Here is a 21,671-nt window from a genome sequence, read left to right as displayed (position 1 = left end):
CATGTTGGGTTAATATTTTTGTTCATTGTAGAATCAAATTTTTTTGTTTAATTGTCCGTGTATCTCAGATGGAATATACACTGTGATATAGAACACACAATGTTTATACAAAATGGATCTGTGAACCAGGATGTTTCTCCTGAATCAGACAAACCAGAAACAAATGTTTATTATTCTGGTGGTTTATTCAGAATTTAAAACAATCTGTAGATCCAGTCAGGCAGATTCCATGAAAACAAAATCTTACAAATTAGTATTAAACTGTGGTAAAAATGATACATATTATATATTCAAAAGACATAACAGTGCTTCAACGGTGTAAACAACAACATATCGATATCTATAGTGATGATATGGTGATATCATGGTCAATGTGTATAGTAGTTACATACAGGGCCCTCCAACCCTGTTCCTGGAGAGATACTGTCCCGGAGGTGGAGTTAAAACCTACAGGACAGTATCTCTCCAGGAACAGGGTTGGAATTAAAACCTACAGGACAGTATCTCTCCAGGAACAGGGTTGGAGTGTAAACCTACAGGAGGGTCTCTCTCCAGGAACAGGGTTGAAGTGTAAACCTACAGGGTTGGAGACCCCTGGTACAGAGTTATGTAATGGCCACATACCAAAGTACACCTTTTATACACAAAGCTTTCACTCATACTGTGACATCAAGCATAACAAGGAGAGATTTAAAACACAATCAATTCATATTTCTTCCAAAAGGGTAAAATAGAAGATAGAAAAATTGATAGAAAATATTTTAAACTCATCTCCTTTTCTGACGTCCCCACGCCAAACTATGCCTGCTGGGTCTCAACTTTAATTCCAACTGTAAAGCTGTGAAACACCATCGTATCATTTATAAACGAGTGGGTCTTTTATGATTAGTATTCAAATATTTATCAGACCAAGTCATTATTGAAGCGCTCTATGCAATCCGTATCACTGAAGTACAACGCTACGGCTTGATTTAAATTTAAAGGCAATGTTCCCGCGTTATAGCGGAGACTGCATTTACCGTAAACACTGCAGATGTCGTCTCCATCTCAAATGACCTTTGATTAAATTTCTACCGCGCAGTCTGTAACGTTTCAGCCATCCGGGATGAATAGAGAGCTATGCGTCTGGTTGTAATGATGAGTGAAATGACATTCATATATAATATCACAGTACTTTTTCTTGGCAGTAAACAGGCAGGGGTTTTCTACTTACGTTTAACAGTCTGACATGGTAAAACAAGACATTTGTTGAATGATCCTCAACCTAAAGCCTAAAGCTCGTCAACTGTAAACTGTCATCAAGTGCTGTGTTTGTTTTACGTGCTCTTTAGGAAGGAATGTAAAGGAATCAGTCTAAATCAGAACCATTCTGTTGTGGAATGATGTCGGAACCCTCCTCTCTAAAGCCAGTTCATTCACAATATACAAAATTTCCATTTTTTTTTTTTTTTGGGGGTGATATTGTGACAGTTTCAAAACCCCAGTCAGAAGAATACAGACACCTTGACATGTGACACAGCTCTTCTATCTTCTATCCTAACAGTGGACTATGGATCACGGTCAGGAGTAGTCCACTATAGCCTCCTGGGTGACGTAGCGTTCTATGGTACTGCCTCTCAGTGCTAGAGACGTCACTACAGACCCGGGTTCAATCCCAGGCTGTATCACAGTTACTCTGTACAACTATACATAGAAACAGAACATATCATTTACTCTGTACAACTATAAAGCTACAGAGAAACAGAATATACCATTTACTCTATACAACTATACAGAGAAACAGAATATACCATTTACTCTATACAACTATACATAGAAACAGAACATATTATTCACTCTATCCAACTATACAGAGAAACAGAATATACCATTTACTCTATACAACTATACAGAGAAACAGAATATACCATTTACTCTATACAACTATACAGAGAAACAGAATATACCATTTACTCTATACAACTATACAGAGAAACAGAATATACCATTTACTCTATACAACTATACAGAGAAACAGAATATACCATTTACTCTATACAACTATACAGAGAAACAGAATATACCATTTACTCTATACAACTATACAGAGAAACAGAATATACCATTTACTCTATACAACTATACAGAGAAACAGAACAGCTCCATACATTTATTTACAAAAAGTAATGCGTATGTGTGTTGATGAAAGAATTAGAAAACGCGTCTTAATCCACACATTCTGCATTTGTGATGTCAATGTAATAACAATTACCTTATAAAAGAGTATTGCTTTAGTCATTAATTAAAAACATTTCAACAAATCATATTAACAAATGTTCCTTTTATATTCGGTTCATTTGTTTTGGTTGTTCCAATGTATTTTATTGTTATTTTTCTAAAATAAAATTTATAAATAAACACTCCCGTGAAAGTTACAGGAGAAAAGTCTCATCACTATGGTAATACAACTAAATCATACACGGTCTATGTGTATATATCATGTATATATCATGGTCTATGTGTATATATCATGTATATAACATGGTCTATGTGTATATATCATGGTCTATGTGTATATATCATGTATATATCATGGTCTATGTGTATATATCATGGTCTATGTGTATATATCATGGTCTATGTGTATATATCATGGTCTATGTGTATATATCATGTATATATCATGGTCTATGTGTATATATCATGTATATAACATGGTCTATGTGTATATATCATGTATATAACATGGTCTATGTGTATATATCATGGTCTATGTGTATATATCATGTATATAACATGGTCTATGTGTATATATCATGTATATATCATGGTCTATGTGTATATATCATGTATATATCATGGTCTATGTGTATATATCATGTATATATCATGGTCTATGTGTATATATCATGGTCTATGTGTATATATCATGGTCTATGTGTATATATCATGGTCTATGTGTATATATCATGTATATATCATGGTCTATGTGTATATATCATGTATATAACATGGTCTATGTGTATATATCATGTATATAACATGGTCTATGTGTATATATCATGGTCTATGTGTATATATCATGTATATAACATGGTCTATGTGTATATATCATGTATATAACATGGTCTATGTGTATATATCATGGTCTATGTGTATATATCATGTATATAACATGGTCTATGTGTATATATCATGGTCTATGTGTATATATCATGGTCTATGTGTATATATCATGGTCTATGTGTATATATCATGGTCTATGTGTATATATCATGTATATAACATGGTCTATGTGTATATATCATGTATATAACATGGTCTATGTGTATATATCATGTATATAACATGGTCTATGTGTATATATCATGGTCTGTGTGTATATATCATGTATATAACATGGTCTGTGTGTATATATCATGGTCTATGTGTATATATCATGTATATATCATGGTCTGTGTGTATATATCATGTATATAACATGGTCTGTGTGTATATATCATGTATATAACATGGTCTATGTGTATATATCATGTATATATCATGGTCTATGTGTATATATCATGTATATAACATGGTCTATGTGTATATATCATGGTCTATGTGTATATATCATGGTCTATGTGTATATATCATGTATATAACATGGTCTATGTGTATATATCATGTATATATCATGGTCTATGTGTATATATCATGTATATAACATGGTCTATGTGTATATATCATGGTCTATGTGTATATATCATGTATATATCATGGTCTGTGTGTATATATCATGGTCTATGTGTATATATCATGGTCTATGTGTATATATCATGGTCTATGTGTATATATCATGTATATATATCATGGTCTATGTGTATATATCATGTATATATCATGGTCTATGTGTATATATCATGTATATAACATGGTCTATGTGTATATATCATGGTCTATGTGTATATATCATGGTCTATGTGTATATATCATGCATATATATCATGGTCTATGTGTATATATCATGTATATATCATGGTCTATGTGTATATATCATGGTCTATGTGTATATATCATGGTCCATGTGTATATATCATGTATATATATCATGGTCTATGTGTATATATCATGTATATATCATGGTCTATGTGTATATATCATGTATATATCATGGTCTATGTGTATATATCATGGTCTATGTGTATATATCATGTATATAACATGGTCTATGTGTATATATCATGTATATATCATGGTCTATGTGTATATATCATGGTCTATGTGTATATATCATGTATATATCATGGTCTATGTGTATATATCATGTATATATCATGGTCTATGTGTATATATCATGGTCTATGTGTATATATCATGTATATATCATGGTCTATGTGTATATATCATGGTCTATGTGTATATATCATGTATATAACATGGTCTATGTGTATATATCATGGTCTATGTGTATATATCATGTATATATCATGGTCTATGTGTATATATCATGTATATATCATGGTCTATGTGTATATATCATGTATATATCATGGTCTATGTGTATATATCATGTATATATCATGGTCTATGTGTATATATCATGGTCTATGTGTATATATCATGTATATAACATGGTCTATGTATGTTTCCACCCAGAAAAACAAAATGGCTGCCGGATTTAAAGGCGAGACTTGACTGATCTACAAACCACCTTGCATCATAAATAACTACTCTATTATTTGTACATCAGTCAGTCACAATTTACCCATGATACCTCACGGTGTTCATGGTCTCACACTAGGCCAATGGATCCTTCATGTTATATTTGGACTGGTCCTGCCAGAGGGGAGGGGGGTCAGGCCCCATACCTGATCATAGTATAGAGCAGGAAGTCAGGCCCCATACCTGATCATAGTATAGAGCAGGAAGTCAGGCCCCATACCTGATCATAGTATAGAGCAGGAAGTCAGGCCCCATACCTGATCATAGTATAGAGCAGGAAGTCAGGCCCCATACCTGATCATAGTATAGAGCAGGAAGTCAGGCCCCATACCTGATCATAGTATAGAGCAGGAAGTCAGGCCCCATACCTGATCATAGAGCAGGAAGTCAGGCCCCATACCTGATCATAGTATAGAGCAGGAAGTCAGGCCCCATACCTGATCATAGTATAGAGCAGGAAGTCAGGCCCCATACCTGATCATAGTATAGAGCAGGAAGTCAGGCCCCATACCTGATCATAGTATAGAGCAGGAAGTCATAGTATAGAGCCCCCCATACCTGATCATAGTATAGGGCAGGAAGTCAGGCCCCATACCTGATCATAGTATAGAGCAGGTCAGGCCCAATACCTGATCATAGTATAGAGCAGGAAGTCAGGCCCCATACCTGATCATAGTATAGAGCAGGAAGTCAGGCCCCATACCTGATCATAGTATAGAGCAGGAAGTCAGGCCCCATACCTGATCATAGTATAGAGCAGGAAGTCAGGCCCCATACCTGATCATAGTATAGAGCAGGAAGTCAGGCCCCATACCTGATCATAGTATAGAGCAGGAAGTCAGGCCCCATACCTGATCATAGTATAGAGCAGGAAGTCAGGCCCCATACCTGATCATAGTATAGAGCAGGAAGTCAAGCCCCATACCTGATCATAGTATAGGGCAGGAAGTCAGGCCCCATACCTGATCATAGTATAGAGCAGGAAGTCAGGCCCAATACCTGATCATAGTATAGAGCAGGAAGTCAGGCCCCATACCTGATCATAGTATAGAGCAGGAAGTCAGGCCCCATACCTGATCATAGTATAGAGCAGGAAGTCAGGCCCCATACCTGATCATAGTATAGAGCAGGAAGTCAGGCCCAATACCTGATCATAGTATAGAGCAGGAAGTCAGGCCCCATACCTGATCATAGTATAGAGCAGGAATTCAGGCCCCATACCTGATCATAGTATAGAGCAGGAAGTCAGGCCCCATACCTGATCATAGTATAGAGCAGGAAGTCAGGCCCCATACCTGATCATAGTATAGAGCAGGAAGTCAGGCCCCATACCTGATCATAGTATAGAGCAGGAAGTCAGGCCCCATACCTGATCATAGTATAGAGCAGGAAGTCAGGCCCCATACCTGATCATAGTATAGAGCAGGAAGTCAGGCCCCATACCTGATCATAGTATAGAGCAGGAAGTCAGGCCCCATACCTGATCATAGTATAGAGATAATGAGAGAGATAATGTAAGAGATCATGTAAGAGATAACGTAAGAGATAATGTAAGAGATAATGTACGAGATAATGTAAGAGATAATGTAAGAGATAATGTAAGAGATCATGTAAATTACTCTTTGGAAAGTGCTTAAAATCACATGTGAAAGACTTTTACATTACACCCAACAACCCTCCCATCACAACAGTAAAACAGCCCTGACTGTGGTACAGAAAACACACAAAGCTTGAAGCGCACACACAACGAAACAGAAACAAAACGTTTACATACATACACGCTTACAAGATAATCAGATACAGATTGTCTTCAAATATATAGAATATATCACATGGTATATTACAAACATTTGAGTAATGTAATAATAGTGAAAATACAGAGGAATAATACATGTGATACCATGAGGTCCTATTACCATGAGGTCCTACTGTGATACCATGAGGTCCTACTGTGATACCACAAGGTCCTACTGTGATACCATGAGGTCCTATTGTGATACCATGAGGTCCTATTACCATGAGGTCCTACTGTGATACCATGAGGTCCTACTGTGATACCATGAGGTCCTATTGTGATATCATGAGGTCCTACTGTGATACCATGAGGTCCTATTGTGATATCATGAGGTCCTACTGTGATACCATGAGGTCCTATTACAATGAGGTCCTACTGTGATACCATGAGGTCGTATTCTGATACCATGAGGTCCTATTGTGATACCATGAGGTCCTATTGTGATACCATGAGGTCCTATTACCATGAGGTCCTATTGTGATACCATGAGGTCCTATTACCATGAGGTCCTATTGTGATACAATGAGGTCCTACTGTGATACCATGCGGTCCTACTGTGATACCATGAGGTCCTATTGTGATACCATGAGGTCCTATTGTGATCCCATGAGGTCCTATTACCATGAGGTCCTATTGTGATACCATGAGGTCCTATTACCATGAGGTCCTATTGTGATACAATGAGGTCCTATTGTGATACCATGAGGTCCTATTGTGATACCATGAGGTCCTATTGTGATACCATGAGGTCCTATTGTGATACCACGAGGTCCTACTGTGATACCATGAGGTCCTATTACCATGAGGTCCTATTGTGATACAATGAGGTCCTATTGTGATACCATGAGGTCCTATTGTGATACCATGAGGTCCTATTGTGATACCATGAGGTCCTATTGTGATACCATGAGGTCCTATTGTGATACCATGAGGTCCTATTGTGATACCATGAGGTCCTATTGTGATACCACGAGGTCCTACTGTGATACCATGAGGTCCTATTGTGATACCATGAGGTCCTATTGTGATACCACGAGGTCCTACTGTGATACCATGAGGTCCTATTGTGATACCATGAGGTCCTATTGTGATACCATGAGGTCCTATTGTGATACCATGAGGTATCATGAGGTTCTACTGGGATACCATGAGATACCATGTAATAGCTATGTGGTCCCATTGTAATACCATGTCATACCGTGGATACCATGTCAAACCATGTGAATACCATGTGAGGGAGGCAGGTAGCCTAGCGGTTCAGAGCATTGGGCCATTAACCAAAAAATCACAGATTCCAATCCCGGAGCCGACTAAAGTGAAACATCTTTCAATGTGCTCTTGAGCAAGGCACTTAACTCTAATTGCTCCTGTAAGTGTCTCTGGATAAGAGTGCCTGCTAAATGACTGACATGTAAATGTCCTATTGGAACCGTGTGGAGCGTCTCTGAAGGCTTCTAGGATCTTTTCTGTGTATTTGTTCCACACTGAAGCTTCAGTGTCTAAGTACATGTTGGGTACCAATGACTTTCCTCCCCTTGCCTGGGGTGTCAGGTGGGCTGGCCCTGAGGAGTTCACCCCAACACAGAGGGGCCAGAGAGAGGGGCCAGAGAGAGGGGCCACAGAGAGGGAGAAAGGGGCCAGAGAGAGGGGTCAGAGAGGGGGCCAGAAGAGGGGCCAGAGAGGAGAGAGGGGCCAGGTAGGGGGCCACAGAGGGGGGCCAGAGAGGGAGAGAGGGGCCAGAGAGAGGGGTCACAGAGAGGGAGAGAGGGGCCAGAGAGAGGGGTCAGGTAGAGAGGGGCCAGAGAGAGGGGCCACAGAGAGGAGAGGGAGAGAGGGTCCAGAGAGAGGGGTCAGAGAGGGGGCCAGAGAGAGGGGCCAGAGAGAAGTCGAACAGAGAGGGGCCAGAGAGGGGCCACAGAGAGGGAGAGGGGCCAGAGAGAGGGGTCACAGAGAGAGGGGCCACAGAGAGGGACCAGAGAGAGGGGCCAGAGAGAGGGGCCACAGAGAGGGGCCAGAGAGAGGGGCCAGAGAGAGGGGCCACAGAGAGAGGGGCCACAGAGAGGGAGAGAGGGGCCAGAGAGAGGGGCCAGAGAGAGGGGCCACAGAGAGGGAGAGGGGCCAGAGAGAGGGGCCACAGATAGAGGGGCCATAGAGAGGGGGCCACAGAGAGGAGAAAGGGGCCAGAGGGGGGGCCAGAGAGAGGGGCCACAGATAGAGGGGCCACAGAGAGGGGCCACAGAGAGGGGCCACAGAGAGGGACCAGAGAGAGGGGCCACAGATAGAGGGGCCACAGAGAGGGGCCACAGAGAGAGGGGCTGGTAGTAAGTGAGCAGCAGTCATGTTTTGGGAGGGATGGGTGGATAGCAGCCAGGGGGGGTCACAGAATGGGTTTCCCGAACATCCTTCTACATTCCATGACTCCTGCTCCCGGGGGCCGGTCACAGTTGTGTGTCAGCTTCACTTGGCTGGGGCTGAGGCGGTCGTAGGCAACCTTGTACTCACGATCAAACGCATCTGGAACAGAGAAGCAAGGTTAGTTTACAATCACTATTACTGATCATGATGTGGTTGTTTAAACCTACTAGGTGACCATGATGGGAGAATACAGGAAGAGGAAGAGGAGAGGAAACCCCAGGAAGAGTAGCTGCTGCCTTGGCAGGAACTAATGGGGATCCGTAATAAACCCCAGGAAGAGTAGCTGCTGCCTTGGCAGGAACTAATGGGGATCTATAATAAACCCCAGGAAGAGTAGCTGCTGCCTTCCGTAACAAACCCCAGGCTGCTGCCTTGGCAGGAACTAATGGGGATCTATAATAAACCCCAGGAAGAGTAGCTGCTGCCTTGGCAGGAACTAATGGGGATCCGTAATAAACCCCAGGAAGAGTAGCTGCTGCCTTGGCAGGAACTGGGGATCCGTATGGGAGATCTAGGAACTAATAAACCCCCAGGAAGAGTAGCTGCTGGGGATCCTTGGCAGGAAACTAATGGGGATCCATGGGGATCCATAATAAACCCCAGGAAGAGTAGCTGCTGCCTTGGCAGGAACTAATGGGGATCCATAATAAACCCCAGGAAGAGTAGCTGCTGCCTTGGCAGGAACTAATGGGGATCCATAATAAATAGGAGCGACAGGTGGTTAGAGTGTTGGACGAGTAACCTAAAGGTTGCACGATTCTAATTCCTGAGCTGACAAGGTAAAAAGCTGTCATTCTGCCCCAAAACAGCCCACTGTTCCCTGGTAGGCAGTCATTTGAAATAAGAATGTGTTCTTTAACTGACATGCCTCGTTAAATAAAAGTAAAAAACCTTTTTCAACATATTTCTCTAGCTTCAGTGGACGAAGAAAGCAGAGCGGGAAAGATATGGTTTCAACTCACCAATATTGATGTTGCTCTTCCCCAAGGCGGTCAACGCCAGGAAGAGGAGATCTCTGTACAGACTCCTGTAGAATAGAGAGAGAATGATTTGATTTATTATCATATTATCATTATGATGTTCACATGAATTCACTATTGAATTTGAATGAACTGATTGATGAGGATGATGAGGATGAAGAGGGGGATTGAACAAGAGGGTAAGAATGGTGGCAGCAGCGTCCTGCTCCTCGTCTTCACACAACAGATCACACAGTACTAATAAGGTGTAACTAGACTGCATAACGCACTACCTAGTACTAATAAAATCTATAAATAAAAGTAATTAAATGTATTGCACACTTCTTGTAGGAGTATCAAAAATATGTTAATGGGGATGTCTCAACACCTCTGTTTTATAGGGACTCCATGAGAGGGGCTGTTAATGGAGATGTCTCAACACCTCTGTTTTATAGGGACTCCATGAGAGGGACTGTTAATGGGGATGTCTCAACACCTCTGTTTTATAGGGACTCCATGAGAGGGACTGTTAATGGGGATGTCTCAACACCTCTGTTTTATAGGGACTCCATGAGAGGGACTGTTAATGGGGATGTCTCAACACCTCTGTTTTATAGGGACTCCATGAGAGGGGCTGTTAATGGGGATGTCTCAACACCTCTGTTTTATAGGGACTCCATGAGAGGGACTGTTAATGGGGATGTCTCAACACCTCTGTTTTATAGGGACTCCATGAGAGGGACTGTTAATGGGGATGTCTCAACACCTCTGTTTTATAGGGACTCCATGAGAGGGACTGTTAATGGGGATGTCTCAACACCTCTGTTTTATAGGGACTCCATGAGAGGGACTGTTAATGGGGATGTCTCAACACCTCTGTTTTATAGGGGCTCCATGAGAGGGACTGTTAATGGGGATGTCTCAACACCTCTGTTTTATAGGGACTCCATGAGAGGGACTGTTAATGGGGATGTCTCAACACCTCTGTTTTATAGGGACTCCATGAGAGGGACTGTTAATGGGGATGTCTCAACACCTCTGTTTTATAGGGGCTCCATGAGAGGGACTGTTAATGGGGATGTCTTAACACCTCTGTTTTATAGGGACTCCATGAGAGGGACTGTTAATGGGGATGTCTCAACACCTCTGTTTTATAGGGACTCCATGAGAGGGACTGTTAATGGGGATGTCTCAACACCTCTGTTTTATAGGGACTCCATGAGAGGGACTGTTAATGGGGATGTCTCAACACCTCTGTCTTATAGGGACTCCATGAGAGGGACTGTTAATGGGGATGTCTCAACACCTCTGTTTTATAGGGACTCCATGAGAGGGACTGTTAATGGGGATGTCTCAACACCTCTGTCTTATAGGGACTCCATGAGAGGGACTGTTAATGGAGATGTCTCAACACCTCTGTTTTATAGGGGCTCCATGAGAGGGACTGTTAATGGGGATGTCTCAACACCTCTGTCTTATAGGGACTCCATGAGAGGGACTGTTAATGGGGATGTCTCAACACCTCTGTTTTATAGGGACTCCATGAGAAGGTGGACATTTTTCTTGCAACAATTAAACCAATCACACGCTGCAGTATTCAAACTTGTTTTTTGAATAACTGCTAAGTCACGCTTTTGAAAATGTTACAGTGCCAGGACTTCATGTGTCCTTCCCCATACCTCTGTCTGTCTGTCTGTCTGTCTGTCTGTCTGTCTGTCTGTCTGTCTGTCTGTCTGTCTGTCTGTCTGTCTGTCTGTCTGTCTGTGTATAGATGTACCTCTGTCTGTTGAAGCCCAGCTCTGGTCCCAGCAGCTGTAGGATCTGACTCATGGGCTGGTAGACATCCCCCTTCTGGATGTTCCTCACTGCACCCTGTAGGACCTCAGAGGAGAAGAGATGGTCCTGGGGCTGGCCCTCCTCATATACCGTTCCACTGGCTGAGGGGAGAGAGACTAGAGACAGACAGCAGGGTCACAGAGTTAGCACCTAGACAGGGACAGAGACAGGAGGGGTCAGACTCTACAGAGAGACAGGGACAGAGACAGGAGGGGTCAGACTCTACAGAGAGACAGGGACAGAGACAGGAGGGGTCAGACTCTACAGAGAGACAGGGACAGAGACAGGAGGGGTCAGACTCTACAGAGAGACAGGGACAGAGACAGGAGGGGTCAGACTCTACAGAGAGACAGGGACAGAGACAGGAGGGGTCAGACTCTACAGAGAGACAGGGACAGAGACAGGAGGGGTCAGACTCTACAGAGAGACAGGGACAGAGACAGGAGGGGTCAGACTCTACAGAGAGACAGGGACAGAGACAGGAGGGGTCAGACTCTACAGAGAGACAGGGACAGAGACAGGAGGGGTCAGACTCTACAGAGAGACAGGGACAGGAGGGGTCAGACTCTACAGAGAGACAGGAGGGGTCAGACTCTACAGAGAGACAGGGACAGGAGGGGTCAGACTCTACAGAGAGACAGGGACAGGAGGGGTCAGACTCTACAGAGAGACAGGGACAGGAGGGGTCAGACTCTACAGAGAGACAGGAGGGGTCAGACTCTACAGAGAGACAGGGACAGAGACAGGAGGGGTCAGACTCTACAGAGAGACAGGGACAGGAGGGGTCAGACTCTACAGAGAGACAGGGACAGGAGGGGTCAGACTCTACAGAGAGACAGGGACAGGAGGGGTCAGACTCTACAGAGAGACAGGGACAGGAGGGGTCAGACTCTACAGAGAGACAGGGACAGGAGGGGTCAGACTCTACAGAGAGACAGGAGGGGTCAGACTCTACAGAGAGACAGGAGGGGTCAGACTCTACAGAGAGACAGGGACAGGAGGGGTCAGACTCTACAGAGGGACAGGAGGGGTCAGACTCTACAGAGAGACAGGAGGGGTCAGACTCTACAGAGAGACAGGAGGGGTCAGACTCTACAGAGAGACAGGGACAGGAGGGGTCAGACTCTACAGAGAGACAGGAGGGGTCAGACTCTACAGAGAGACAGGAGGGGTCAGACTCTAGAGAGAGACAGGAGGGTCAGACTCTACAGAGAGACAGGGACAGGAGGGGTCAGACTCTACAGAGAGACAGGAGGGGTCAGACTCTACAGAGAGACAGGAGGGGTCAGACTCTACAGAGAGACAGGGACAGGAGGGGTCAGACTCTACAGAGAGACAGGGACAGGAGGGGTCAGACTCTACAGAGAGACAGGGACAGGAGGGGTCAGACTCTACAGAGAGACAGGGACAGGAGGGGTCAGACTCTACAGAGAGACAGGGACAGGAGGGGTCAGACTCTACAGAGAGACAGGAGGGGTCAGACTCTACAGAGAGACAGGAGGGGTCAGACTCTACAGAGAGACAGGGACAGGAGGGGTCAGACTCTACAGAGAGACAGGAGGGGTCAGACTCTACAGAGAGACAGGAGGGGTCAGACTCTACAGAGAGACAGGAGGGGTCAGACTCTACAGAGAGACAGGGACAGGAGGGGTCAGACTCTACAGAGAGACAGGAGGGGTCAGACTCTACAGAGAGACAGGAGGGGTCAGACTCTAGAGAGAGACAGGAGGGGTCAGACTCTACAGAGAGACAGGGACAGGAGGGGTCAGACTCTACAGAGAGACAGGAGGGGTCAGACTCTACAGAGAGACAGGAGGGGTCAGACTCTACAGAGAGACAGGGACAGGAGGGGTCAGACTCTACAGAGAGACAGGGACAGGAGGGGTCAGACTCTACAGAGAGACAGGAGGGGTCAGACTCTACAGAGAGACAGGAGGGGTCAGACTCTACAGAGAGACAGGAGGGGTCAGACTCTACAGAGAGACAGGGACAGGAGGGGTCAGACTCTACAGAGAGACAGGAGGGGTCAGACTCTACAGAGAGACAGGAGGGGTCAGACTCTACAGAGAGACAGGAGGGGTCAGACTCTACAGAGAGACAGGGACAGGAGGGGTCAGACTCTACAGAGAGACAGGGACAGGAGGGGTCAGACTCTACAGAGAGACAGGGACAGGAGGGGTCAGACTCTACAGAGAGACAGGAGGGGTCAGACTCTACAGAGAGACAGGAGGGGTCAGACTCTACAGAGAGACAGGGACAGGAGGGGTCAGACTCTACAGAGAGACAGGAGGGGTCAGACTCTACAGAGAGACAGGAGGGGTCAGACTCTACAGAGAGACAGGAGGGGTCAGACTCTACAGAGAGACAGGGACAGGAGGGGTCAGACTCTACAGAGAGACAGGAGGGGTCAGACTCTACAGAGAGACAGGAGGGGTCAGACTCTACAGAGAGACAGGAGGGGTCAGACTCTACAGAGAGACAGGGACAGGAGGGTCAGACTCTACAGAGAGACAGGAGGGGTCAGACTCTACAGAGAGACAGGAGGGGTCAGACTCTAGAGAGACAGGGACAGGAGGGGTCAGACTCTACAGAGAGACAGGGACAGGAGGGTCAGACTCTACAGAGAGACAGGAGGGGTCAGACTCTACAGAGAGACAGGAGTGGTCAGACTCTACAGAGAGACAGGAGGGGTCAGACTCTACAGAGAGACAGGGACAGGAGGGGTCAGACTCTACAGAGAGACAGGAGGGGTCAGACTCTACAGAGAGACAGGAGGGGTCAGACTCTACAGAGAGACAGGAGGGGTCAGACTCTACAGAGAGACAGGAGGGGTCAGATGCTACAGAGAGACAGGGACAGGAGGGGTCAGACTCTACAGAGAGACAGGAGGGGTCAGACGCTACAGAGAGACAGGGACAGGAGCAGGAGTGTAAAGAACGTCACGCATAGCGAGTACCATTTCCGCCTGATTCGGTTCAGACTGAGACTACTCAATCACATGGCTTCCTCCAGGGGCATTTAAACCCATCACTCTACAGAGAGACAGGGACAGGAGGGGTCAGACTCTACAGAGAGACAGGAGGGGTCAGACTCTACAGAGAGACAGGAGGGGTCAGACTCTACAGAGAGACAGGAGGGGTCAGACTGAGACTACTCAATCACATGGCTTCCTCCAGGGGCATTTAAACCCATCACGCTATTGAAAAGGCCTTCTGGGGCCTCCCGGGTGGCGCAGTGGTTAAGGGCGCTGTACTGCAGCGCCAGCTGTGTCACCAGAGACTCTGGGTTCGCGCACCCAGGCTCTGTTACAACCGGCTGCGACCGGGAGGTCCGTGGGGCAACGCACAATTGGCCTAGCGTCGTCTGGGTTAGGGAAGGCTTGGCCGGTAGGGATATCCTTGTCTTATCGTGCACCAGCGACTCCTGTGGCGGGCCGGGCGCAGTGCGCACTAACCAAGGTTGCCAGGTGCACGGTGTTTCCTCCGACACATTGGTGCGGCTGGCTTCAGGGTTGGATGCGAGCTGTGTTAAGAAGCAGTGCGGCTTGGTTGGGTTGTGTATCGGAGGACCTTTGTCTCTCCCGAGCCCATACGGGAGTTGTATTGATGAGACAATATAGTAGCTACTAAAACAATTGAATACCATGAAATTGGGGAGAAAAAGGGGTACATGTTTTACAAATAAAATCAAAAAGAATCAACAATTCAGGCAGTTTCACAGAACAGGAAGTAACCATGTTTCCTATCACCCTTTATAAATCCGATCCATTGTGATGACTTACAATGTGCGTGCCAGAGCATGTATAGGGCCTGGACAGAGTCCTGGTGGAGTGACGGGTTGTCCCACAGGATGCGAACCAGGACATGTTTACTGTCCTCTGAAGATACGCTCTGGGCTGGGACCTGACAGGAGAGAAAACACAAATAACTGTCTCTTTCTGTTTCAATGACAACTGCTCCGATCCGGCTCGAAGGAACATGTAAAAGACAACTCATATGCGTTCTGTAAGTCGCCCCAAGGTCCAACAACAAACGCCCTAGGAACAACAACAAATGCCCTAGGAACAACAACAAACGCCCTAGGTCCAACAACAAACGCCCTAGGTCCAACAACAAACGCCCTAGGAACAACAACAAACGCCCTAGGAACAACAACAAACGCCCTAGGAACAACAACAAGCGCCCTAGGAACAACAACAACAAACGCCCTAGGAACAACAACAAACGCCCTAGGTCCAACAACAAACACCCTAGGAACAACAACAAACACCCTAGGAACAACAACAAACGCCCTAGGAACAACAACAAACGCCCTAGGTCCAACAACAAACGCCCTAGGTCCAACAACAAACACCCTAGGAACAACAACAAACGCCCTAGGTCCAACAACAAACACCCTAGGAACAACAACAAACGCCCTAGGTCCAACAACAAACACCCTAGGAACAACAACAAACGCCCTAGGAACAACAACAAACGCCCTAGGAACAACAACAAACACCCTAGGAACAACAACAAACGCCCTAGGAACAACAACAAACACCCTAGGAACAACAACAAACGCCCTAGGTCCAACAACAAACGCCCTAGGAACAACAACAAACGCCCTAGGAACAACAACAAACGCCCTAGGAACAACAACAAACGCCCTAGGAACAACAACAAACGCCCTAGGAACAACAACAAACGCCCTAGGAACAACAACAAACACCCTAGGAACAACAACAAGCGCCCTAGGAACTACAACAAACACCCTAGGAACAACAACAAACGCCCTAGGAACAACAACAAACACCCTAGGAACAACAACAAACGCCCTAGGTCAACAACAAACACCCTAGGAACAACAACAAACGCCCTAGGAACAACAACAAACGCCCTAGGAACAACAACAAACACCCTAGGAACAACAACAAACGCCCTAGGAACAACAACAAACACCCTAGGAACAACAACAAACGCCCTAGGTCCAACAACAAACGCCCTAGGAACAACAACAAACGCCCTAGGAACAACAACAAACGCCCTAGGAACAACAACAAACGCCCTAGGAACAACAACAAACGCCCTAGGAACAACAACAAACGCCCTAGGAACAACAACAAACACCCTAGGAACAACAACAAGCGCCCTAGGAACTACAACAAACACCCTAGGAACAACAACAAACGCCCTAGGAACAACAACAAACGCCCTAGGAACAACAACAAACGCCCTAGGAACAACAACAAACACCCTAGGAACAACAACAAACGCCCTAGGAACAACAACAAACGCCCTAGGAACAACAACAAACGCCCTAGGAACAACAACAAACACCCTAGGAACAACAACAAGCACCCTAGGAACAACAACAAACGCCCTAGGAACAACAACAAACGCCCTAGGAACAACAACAAACACCCTAGGAACAACAACAAGCACCCTAGGAACAACAACAAACGCCCTAGGAACAACAACAAACACCCTAGGAACAACAACAAGCACCCTAGGAACAACAACAAGCGCCCTAGGAACAACAACAACAAACGCCCCAGGAACAACAACAAACACCCTAGGAACAACAACAAGCACCCTAGGAACAACAACAAACGCCCTAGGAACAACAACAAACGCCCTAGGTCCAACAACAAACACCCTAGGAACAACAACAAACGCCCTAGGAACAACAACAAACGCCCTAAGAACAACAACAAACGCCCTAGGAACAACAACAAACGCCCTAGGAACAACAACAAACGCCCTAGGAACAACAACAAACGCCCTAGGAACAACAACAACAAACGCCCCAGGAACAACAACAAACACCCTAGGAACAACAACAAGCACCCTAGGAACAACAACAAACGCCCTAGGAACAACAACAAACGCCCTAGGTCCAACAACAAACGCCCTAGGAACAACAACAAACGCCCTAGGAACAACAACAAACGCCCTAGGAACAACAACAAACGCCCTAGGAACAACAACAAACGCCCTAGGAACAACAACAAACGCCCTAGGAACAACAACAAACGCCCTAGGAACAACAACAAACGCCCTAGGAACAACAACAAACACCCTAGGAACAACAACAACAAACGCCCCAGGAACAACAACAAACACCCTAGGAACAACAACAAGCACCCTAGGAACAACAACAAACGCCCTAGGAACAACAACAAACGCCCTAGGAACAACAACAACAAACGCCCCAGGAACAACAACAAACACCCTAGGAACAACAACAAGCACCCTAGGAACAACAACAAACGCCCTAGGAACAACAACAAACGCCCTAGGAACAACAACAAACGCCCTAGGAACAACAACAAACGCCCTAGGAACAACAACAAACGCCCTAGGAACAACAACAAACGCCCTAGGAACAACAACAAACGCCCTAGGAACAACAACAAACGCCCTAGGAACAACAACAAACGCCCTAGGAACAACAACAAACGCCCTAGGAACAACAACAAACACCCTAGGAACAACAACAACAAACGCCCCAGGAACAACAACAAACACCCTAGGAACAACAACAAGCACCCTAGGAACAACAACAAACGCCCTAGGAACAACAACAAACGCCCTAGGAACAACAACAACAAACGCCCCAGGAACAACAACAAACACCCTAGGAACAACAACAAGCACCCTAGGAACAACAACAAACGCCCTAGGAACAACAACAAACGCCCTAGGTCCAACAACAAACACCCTAGGAACAACAACAAACGCCCTAGGAACAACAACAAACGCCCTAGGAACAACAACAAACACCCTAGGAACAACAACAAACGCCCTAGGAACAACAACAAACACCCTAGGAACAACAACAAACGCCCTAGGAACAACAACAAACGCCCTAGGAACAACAACAAACGCCCTAGGAACAACAACAAGCGCCCTAGGAACAACAACAAACGCCCTAGGAACAACAACAAGCGCCCTAGGAACAACAACAAACGCCCTAGGAACAACAACAAACGCCCTAGGAACAACAACAAACGCCCTAGGAACAACAACAAACGCCCTAGGAACAACAACAAACGCCCTAGGAACAACAACAAACGCCCTAGGAACAACAACAAACGCCCTAGGTCCAACAACAAACACCCTAGGTCCAACAACAAACACCCTAGGAACAACAACAAACACCCTAGGAACAACGGATTCCATTCAGTGTAGAGTAATGTATGGGTACATTCAGTGTAGTGTAATGTATGGGTACGTTCAGTGTAGTGTAATGTATGGGTACATTCAGTGTAGTGTAATGTATGGGTACGTTCAGTGTAGTGTAATGTTCGGGTACATTCAGTGTAGAGTAATGTATGGGTACATTCAGTGTAGTTTAATGTATGGGTACATTCAGCGTAGTGTAATGCATGGGTACATTCAGTGTAGAGTAATGTATGGGTACATTCAGTGTAGAGTAATGTATGGGTACATTCAGTGTAGAGTAATGTATGGGTACATTCAGTGTAGAGTAATGTTTGGGTACATTCAGTGTAGAGTAATGTATGGGTACATTCAGTGTAGAGTAATGTATGGGTACATTCAGTGTAGAGTAATGTATGGGTACATTCAGTGTAGAGTAATGTTTGGGTACATTCATTGTAGTGTAATGTATGGGTACATTCAGTGTAGAGTAATGTATGGGTACATTCAGTGTAGAGTAATGTATGGGTACATTCAGTGTAGAGTAATGTTTGGGTACATTCATTGTAGTGTAATGTATGGGTACATTCAGTGTAGAGTAATGTATGGGTACATTCAGTGTAGTGTAATGTATGGGTACATTCAGTGTAGAGTAATGTTTGGGTACATTCAGTGTAGAGTAATGTATGGGTACATTCAGTGTAGAGTAATGTATGGGTACATTCAGTGTAGAGTAATGTATGGGTACATTCAGTGTAGAGTAATGTTTGGGTACATTCATTGTAGTGTAATGTATGGGTACATTCAGTGTAGAGTAATGTATGGGTACATTCAGTGTAGAGTAATGTATGGGTACATTCAGTGTAGAGTAATGTATGGGTACATTCAGTGTAGAGTAATGTTTGGGTACATTCATTGTAGTGTAATGTATGGGTACATTCAGTGTAGAGTAATGTATGGGTACATTCAGTGTAGAGTAATGTTTGGGTACATTCATTGTAGTGTAATGTATGGGTACATTCAGTGTAGAGTAATGTATGGGTACATTCAGTGTAGTGTAATGTTTGGGTACATTCAGTGTAGTGTAATGTATGGGTACATTCAGTGTAGTGTAATGTATGGGTACATTCAGTGTAGAGTAATGTATGGGTACATTCAGTGTAGTGTAATGTTCGGGTACATTCAGTGTAGTGTAATGTATGGGTACATTCAGTGTAGTGTAATGTTTGGGTACATTCAGTGTAGAGTAATGTATGGGTACATTCAGTGTAGAGTAATGTATGGGTACATTCAGTGTAGTGTAATGTTCGGGTACATTCAGTGTAGAGTAATGTATGGGTACATTCATTGTAGTGTAATGTATGGGTACATTCAGTGTAGAGTAATGTATGGGTACATTCAGTGTAGTGTAATGTTCGGGTACATTCAGTGTAGAGTAATGTATGGGTACATTCAGTGTAGAGTAATGTATGGGTACATTCAGTGTAGTGTAATGTATGGGTACATTCAGTGTAGTGTAATGTTCGGGTACATTCAGTGTAGAGTAATGTATGGGTACATTCAGTGTAGAGTAATGTATGGGTACATTCAGTGTAGTGTAATGTTCGGGTACATTCAGTGTAGAGTAATGTATGGGTACATTCAGTGTAGAGTAATGTATGGGTACATTCAGTGTAGTGTAATGTTCGGGTACATTCAGTGTAGAGTAATGTATGGGTACATTCATTGTAGTGTAATGTATGGGTACATTCAGTGTAGAGTAATGTATGGGTACATTCAGCGTAGAGTAATGTATGGGTACATTCAGTGTAGAGTAATGTATGGGTACATTCAGTGTAGAGTAATGTTTGGGTACATTCAGTGTAGAGTAATGTATGGGTACATTCAGTGTAGAGTAATGTATGGGTACATTCAGTGTAGAGTAATGTATGGGTACATTCAGTGTAGAGTAATGTATGGGTACATTCAGTGTAGAGTAATGTATGGGTACATTCAGTGTAGAGTAATGTATGGGTACATTCAGTGTAGAGTAATGTTTGGGTACATTCATTGTAGTGTAATGTATGGGTACATTCAGTGTAGAGTAATGTATGGGTACATTCAGTGTAGAGTAATGTATGGGTACATTCAGTGTAGAGTAATGTATGGGTACATTCAGTGTAGAGTAATGTTTGGGTACATTCATTGTAGTGTAATGTATGGGTACATTCAGTGTAGAGTAATGTATGGGTACATTCAGTGTAGAGTAATGTTTGGGTACATTCATTGTAGTGTAATGTATGGGTACATTCAGTGTAGAGTAATGTATGGGTACATTCAGTGTAGTGTAATGTTTGGGTACATTCAGTGTAGTGTAATGTATGGGTACATTCAGTGTAGTGTAATGTATGGGTACATTCAGTGTAGAGTAATGTATGGGTACATTCAGTGTAGTGTAATGTTCAGGTACATTCAGTGTAGTGTAATGTATGGGTACATTCAGTGTAGTGTAATGTTTGGGTACATTCAGTGTAGAGTAATGTATGGGTACATTCAGTGTAGAGTAATGTATGGGTACATTCAGTGTAGAGTAATGTTTGGGTACATTCATTGTAGTGTAATGTATGGGTACATTCAGTGTAGAGTAATGTATGGGTACATTCAGTGTAGAGTAATGTATGGGTACATTCAGTGTAGTGTAATGTTCGGGTACATTCAGTGTAGTGTAATGTTCGGGTACATTCAGTGTAGTGTAATGTATGGGTACATTCAGTGTAGTGTAATGTTCGGGTACATTCAGTGTAGTGTAATGTATGGGTACATTCAGTGTAGTGTAATGTTCGGGTACATTCAGTGTAGAGT

At 44.2% G+C, this 21,671-nt stretch overlaps 1 protein-coding gene and 1 long non-coding RNA gene across 3 annotated transcripts in view; both read right to left on the bottom strand.

The window, feature by feature from the left end:
• Positions 1 to 4,811: 4,811 nt before the first annotated feature.
• On the bottom strand, positions 4,812 to 7,054 carry LOC127922479 (uncharacterized). Of its 2 annotated transcripts, XR_008111515.1 has the most exons (4): positions 5,905 to 7,054; positions 5,313 to 5,867; positions 5,084 to 5,194; positions 4,812 to 5,051 (listed from the first exon to the last, which is right to left on the bottom strand). It is a non-coding gene; the product is annotated as an uncharacterized LOC127922479 (long non-coding RNA). The 2 variants fall into 2 exon arrangements; XR_008111516.1 differs by lacking the exon at positions 5,084 to 5,194.
• Positions 7,055 to 8,848: 1,794 nt separating this feature from the next.
• Positions 8,849 to 21,671, bottom strand: part of LOC118380183 (C-myc promoter-binding protein-like) — a gene marked incomplete at its 5' end in the record, with an annotated part of 39,392 nt that continues 26,569 nt past the window's right edge. Inside the window, 4 exons of the mRNA XM_052506345.1 lie at positions 8,849 to 8,992; positions 9,856 to 9,920; positions 11,630 to 11,804; positions 15,470 to 15,590. Coding sequence (XP_052362305.1) covers positions 8,856 to 8,992; positions 9,856 to 9,920; positions 11,630 to 11,804; positions 15,470 to 15,590 — 498 coding nt within the window. The remainder of the gene's footprint in view (positions 8,993 to 9,855; positions 9,921 to 11,629; positions 11,805 to 15,469; positions 15,591 to 21,671) is intronic.

The sequence above is a fragment of the Oncorhynchus keta genome, unplaced genomic scaffold (genome assembly GCF_023373465.1).
Source record: "Oncorhynchus keta strain PuntledgeMale-10-30-2019 unplaced genomic scaffold, Oket_V2 Un_contig_25824_pilon_pilon, whole genome shotgun sequence".
Classification (NCBI taxonomy): Eukaryota; Metazoa; Chordata; class Actinopteri; order Salmoniformes; family Salmonidae; genus Oncorhynchus; species Oncorhynchus keta.
Note: the sequence above shows the minus strand (reverse complement) of the source record. Positions and strands in the feature narration are given on the sequence as shown.